Here is a 5609-nt window from a genome sequence, read left to right as displayed (position 1 = left end):
GGAAAGAGTATGGTAAGGGTGATTCAAGATATGTTGGCAGAGATTCAACAATTGTTGCCCTTGAAGGATTTACTTCTGCAGTGGAGGGTCCTGCTTGCCTCCTAGTTGTGTAAGCTCATCTTCGACCATTTTTCGCTATTTTGTATTTGGATAAATGTTATGATAAATACCTTTTCACGCATAAGTTACAGAGGCATGTATGTAAAAATTGAAGTTTAGCTGTTAGATAAGTAAATACATGGGAGCTACATGGTGTTTATGTAAATACATATTCTTACATTGAAGTTTTGCATGGCAGATATGCAATAGCATCAAGGAAATCATACAGCCACATCCTCCAGTTTGCCATCTGCCTGGGCCAGCTATATGGATGCATGATATACTTTTCAACGTCATATCTGGATGGAGATAACTTCACCGCAGGCCCTTTGTACTACTGGGCGTATTACGTCGGCGCAAACGGCGTTTGGGTTGTCATCCCAACCCTCATTGCAGTCAGGAGCTGGAAGAACATAATTTCAGCATTTGAAGGGGGGAATAAGAAAAAGAAGGCAAAGTAATGCAAGATTCTAGTTTTGGAAGTCTGTTTTCTTGTTTGTGATTGTTGTTGTTCCTCAAGCTTGTTGACAGTCAATAAGCTCTGCAATGTGTTTTGATGGAATTTGAAGTCAATGTTGTGGTGTTGTTCAATAACTTGGTGTTAGGTGTAATAATTTTTGTGCTTTTGACCTCTGCAAATAATTTTGAAAAAACTTGAGGGCTTTCATGTTTTAATAATGTTTTTGTTCCAATACTTTAAAATTAGTTGAAATTATATTCAATCAAATTTTATCGGGTCCATAGCGTAACACAAACAAGCTCAAACTCCGCTCGTGTTCGGTTCATTAAAAAATGTCATTATTCGTGTTCTGCTCGTTTATATTTCAAACTCAAATGTGTGTTCATGTTCGGCTCGTTTGTTGAGCGAGCTGAACACGAGTTGCTCGCGAACATATAGTTGTTTTGACAATCCTAATCACGCAGTCATAGGATGTTAAGAGTTGTGGTAACATTTAAATATTATTGTTTATATTAAAATATTATTTAAATATAATTTAATATATTTTTATTCTACATTTTTTAATTAATAATTTTAATTGATTATACATTTTTGTAGTCTTGTGAGCCGAACACGAATGAATAAATCTTTGCTTATGTTCATCTCGTTTATATATCAAGCATAAAAAAAAGTTCATCTTGTTAATTTAGCGAACGAATCGTACACGAGCTTTTTAATGAGTAGAACGTGAGGCGTTTGTGAACAACGAGCCGTTTTGACAGCCCTGCTTCCAAGGATTGGTCACCCTCTTTTTCTTAATTATAAATTTATAAAAAAATAATGGTTAAATGATATAGCAAAAATTAATTATACTAATTAAGCGTGGTTTTATGTATTTTTAATAAGAAATATTTATAATCAAATTGAAAACAATTTTATTGTTTATTCTAGTTAATTTATAGTTAAATTAAATATCTTGGCAAGCCAAATATAACAACACTAACAATGATTTGAGCTAAAATAAGCCTAAATCATGCATTTATAGTATGGTTAGAAAGATTTAGCAGCAATCTTGAAATTTTACGTACTAACCATCAAATCAAGCATTGAGTAAAGGAGTTTAGCAAGTTTAAGATTGTTGAGTTTTAAGATCTTTAACTTCAATATTAAAAATTTATTTATAATTAAAGTAATCAATAGGAGTTGTCTGATAAAGTCGTTCTACCTTTTTGCTAAATTTATCAAAATTTCACCCTTAAAAAAATATGATTAAATTTATATTTTCTACATGCAGAGGATAAATATTTAAAATTTAAGAGCATTTGGAGATCTAATGAACTCTGGAATTTCATTTATCGTAGAATATCAACTTATTTGTGCCAGAAAATTTGCGGTGGTAGAGTAATGGATTATCGTTTTAGCATTGCACGAGAATTTTGCACACACTTAGAAAAAAGAAAACCACCAGTAGTGACACCATAAGCTCATACTTGGAAAACCCGTAATGGGAAAAAACCACGAGACCTAACATAGTTGTAAAAATCTATTATAAGTTTATTATAGAGACCCCTTGTCCCACATGTAAGAAATGGTTATAAAGTCTTTCAAATTTCAACGTCGACGTGCAAATGAACTTGTTGTAAGAAATGGGCAGCAATGGATAGCGATCTGCAGAAGCCGGTAGGTGGTGGTTGACGGCGATCAGCGGTGGTCAACGGTGGTTGGTAATGATCTACGATTACAGCACCTTCTCAAAGCTTCAAATTCTTTCTCAAGCTTCAAGCTCTCCTCCCTCTCATGAGAGGAGTTGGGTTCTATTTATAGTGTTATAAGTGCAATTAATACAAGATTATGAATCACTTTGATAGTACTGTCCGGAGAGCTTCTTTCGATCAGACGACATTTGATGAACAATTGAGTGCCTTAACAATGTCGAAATTGAGCAATTTTGGACTCGATGACTTCGTCTTGTCGAGACGTTTGATTCGACGATAGGATTGCTAAATTCAAGATTCGTTTGACTTTCTAAATATGTTAAAAAAATTTCTAATGATTGGACTAATTTTGATATCATTGGGTCAGTCTCATCAAGTCAGTCAGTTTGACTATAAATTTACTGAAATTGAAACTCTAGATAATTCTTATTTGAAGTTTAAATTTTATTTGCTCAAAAAATTATCTCTAGATTTGTGTCAACAAACACAAAATATTATCATCATCATTAGATTGTTGTCTGACTCTCACTTCCTAATTATTATCTTCTAAGCATTATCACTCAATCATTATCATTATTCTTATAATACTTCAAGCTCTATTATATTTAAGACATTAAATTCAAATCTATTATTTTATAATCTCATTTCCATTTAAGAAAAAAAAATGACAATCATTAATTTTACTTACAAAATATATCACTTCATCTAGATTTAAACTCATAGTTTTTTTTGTCTTTTCAAATATTTCATACAGATATATATATATATATATATATATATGTGTATATATCTATGTATGTGTTTGTATATATTATTGAAATAATTAATTTATCAAATTGAAAATTTATAAAAATATATGAAGGCTATATTTATATTAGCTTTGGTTTTTTTAGGTTGCATGGTTTGGCCCAGTAAAAGCCCTATGATTAAGAGGAAATAATGCTAAGAAGAAGTCCAAAAATGCGCGTACCTTGAAGACACGTTTTTAAGAAAACAATATGCACTCGCAAGTCGCTTAGAGACGAAGAAAAGCGCCTCTCCGTCTCGTGTCATTATCTCATTCGCCAATCTTCTATCTTATAATGCTTCTGCGGACACCATAACCATCAGCTGAACTCTTCGGTCAAATATATAGTTGGAAGAAACCTCCAGATAGCTGCTACGATCGCCTGAAATAGAGCGCCGGCGATGGATCGAAGATCGATAGTTCTAAAATCCATCTCTTGTCGAGGAGTTAAATCCTTCAATCTCTTCCAGAAACCCTCTACTTACGCGATCATCTCCATCTCCGCCGGTAAGGACGCCCGGCTGAAGCGAAAGCAGCAAAAGCAGAAGACATCGGCCGATCATGAAGGCGGTGAGAATCCGGAATGGGATCAAACGATTCGATTGGAACTCAACGATACCGATTTCCAGGATACGTTTCTTGAGTTCGCAATCATGGCACAGGGGAATCTCGTTGTCTTCGGTGACAAACTCATCGGTAAATCCCGCGTTCCATTGTCCGATCTAACTTTAGGGCATCCTTCCGATGTTGTCCGTCACGTGAGTTACCAGATTCGATCTCCCGAAGGTAAGCCTAATGGCATCTTGAGTTTCTCTTATAGCTGGAGCCTTCCGGAGACAGTGACGCGGACCCCGCCGCCGCTAGCTCCCGGGATTCCGTCTGCGCTGCCGATTGAGGATGATAGTCCTCCATTGGCACCGCCGATTGATGACTGTAATCCTCCACCGGTGCCGCATGGGAATATTCTTTATCCGCCTTTACCGTTACCTGAAGCAGGGCCGGAGGAATGTTTCTGTTATTGCAGTCAGCTGCCGCCGCATCAACCTACATATTACCCTCCTCCGCCGCCGCATCAACCGATATATTACCCTCCGCCGCCGCCGCCGCCTCCTCCAGCGTCGTCTACCGGGTATTATACCGCGTTTGAGCGGACGGTATCTCCCCCGGTGTTGAGTCGGGATGTTTATTTCTCTACGCCACTTGATGGGAACGTAGGCTATCATCCACCGCCGATGCCGGCGTTCGGAACATATTATGCATCATCAGCTCCAGGTTATATATATCCACCGCCCCAAGATTCTTGCGGTTACTGGAATTGTAAGTGAATTCTGGGAAATTTCATGAATCCAACGTTGCCTCGATCGATTAAAAATATAGCATTGAAAAAAAAGGGCCGATGTTGCACCCAAAACATTGATATTTACAAATCAAACACTCTCTTTCATCCTTTTTTTCAAATTCTCACTCAAATATCAAAGATTTAACTGTAACACTCGTAAATTTATCAGTTTCATAGTTAAAAAAAGATCACCTAAATATTTGATTTGGAAGCAGCAATGTTTCTTCTGCGTTGCATGTAATTATCCCTAAAGCATGGATGCTAGTTTTGTAAATAATAATGCTTTGAGAGCTGTGCATGTAATTATCCCTTTGCACAATGCTGTAGTAGAAACTAAAATCAAATATGTATATGGTGATTGAGAAAATCTTTGCCATTAATGCAGTTCATTATTCTTTTTTAAATTAATTATTATTATTTTATTTTTTTTTGTGAAAAATGAGCCAAAAAGATTACATTCGATTCGAATTTGTGATCTCATTGTGGTAAAGTACGTTCTCAATTAGGGAAAATATTTGTGTACATAAGACGTGCGCAGCGCTGCGTACGTCGGAGGTTATTCAAAAGGTACACGGTATTACATCCATATTATACCCCTTGTAACTTTCCTGTAACTTACCCGCACCTATCGGAAATACAGAAGTACATAACTTATTTGTAAGTTATAGGGAGGTTACAGTGGGGTATAACACGAATATAACCCTTATATACTCTCTGAATAACCTCCCGACGTACACAACTTTACGTACGTCTTACTTACGCAAACATTTTCCCTCAATTAGTGTGTCATAAGAGTATATTTATCCTATTATAATGTAGTGGTTAAGAGTGAAGTCTCCCATCATGAGATCACGGATTTGAATCATACATATTATCTTTTGGGTTCACCCCTCTCAAAAAAAAAAAAAAATAAATAAATATCATATATAAAATTAGTTCCTTCATAATTTAAAAAAAAATTAAAATCAATTAATTAATCATAGTTGCAACCATCATAAATTATCTGAATGGTGGCTGCAAATTATAAGAGAAAATATATATAATTGTAAGGTAGAGGCTGGTAGATAAGGAAACATTTGACCTCTGCTGTGTATTGTGTTTCTTAGGTCATTAAATTAAATGATATAATATGGGCCAACTGAGAGAATCTTTGAATAAATTTAATGCCCCACGTAATCTCAATATTTATTTATGACAAGATTTTTATCAGAATATATATATATATATATA

General features: G+C 35.4%; 2 protein-coding genes across 3 annotated transcripts in view; both read left to right on the top strand.

Moving 5' to 3' along the window:
• Nucleotides 1-757, top strand: part of LOC110025271 (probable 3-beta-hydroxysteroid-Delta(8),Delta(7)-isomerase) — a 7923-nt gene extending 7166 nt beyond the window's left edge. Inside the window, exons 3-4 of the mRNA XM_020725667.1 lie at nt 1-109; nt 299-757. Coding sequence (XP_020581326.1) covers nt 1-109; nt 299-560 — 371 coding nt within the window. The 3' untranslated portion in view covers nt 561-757. The remainder of the gene's footprint in view (nt 110-298) is intronic.
• Nucleotides 758-3259: 2502 nt separating this feature from the next.
• On the top strand, nt 3260-4787 carry LOC110025270 (leucine-rich repeat extensin-like protein 3). Of its 2 annotated transcripts, XM_020725666.1 has the most exons (2): nt 3260-3826; nt 4037-4787. In XM_020725666.1, the coding sequence occupies exons 1-2, from the start codon at nt 3442-3444 to the stop codon at nt 4363-4365; spliced, it is 714 nt and encodes a 237-aa protein (XP_020581325.1). In that variant the 5' UTR covers nt 3260-3441; the 3' UTR covers nt 4366-4787. The 2 variants fall into 2 exon arrangements, with proteins under 2 accessions (XP_020581325.1, XP_020581324.1); XM_020725665.1 differs by having other exon boundaries at nt 3262-4787.
• Nucleotides 4788-5609: the final 822 nt, after the last annotated feature.

This window comes from Phalaenopsis equestris, unplaced genomic scaffold (genome assembly GCF_001263595.1).
Source record: "Phalaenopsis equestris unplaced genomic scaffold, ASM126359v1 Scaffold000297, whole genome shotgun sequence".
Classification (NCBI taxonomy): Eukaryota; Viridiplantae; Streptophyta; class Magnoliopsida; order Asparagales; family Orchidaceae; genus Phalaenopsis; species Phalaenopsis equestris.
This window is presented reverse-complemented; position numbering and strand designations above follow the sequence as displayed.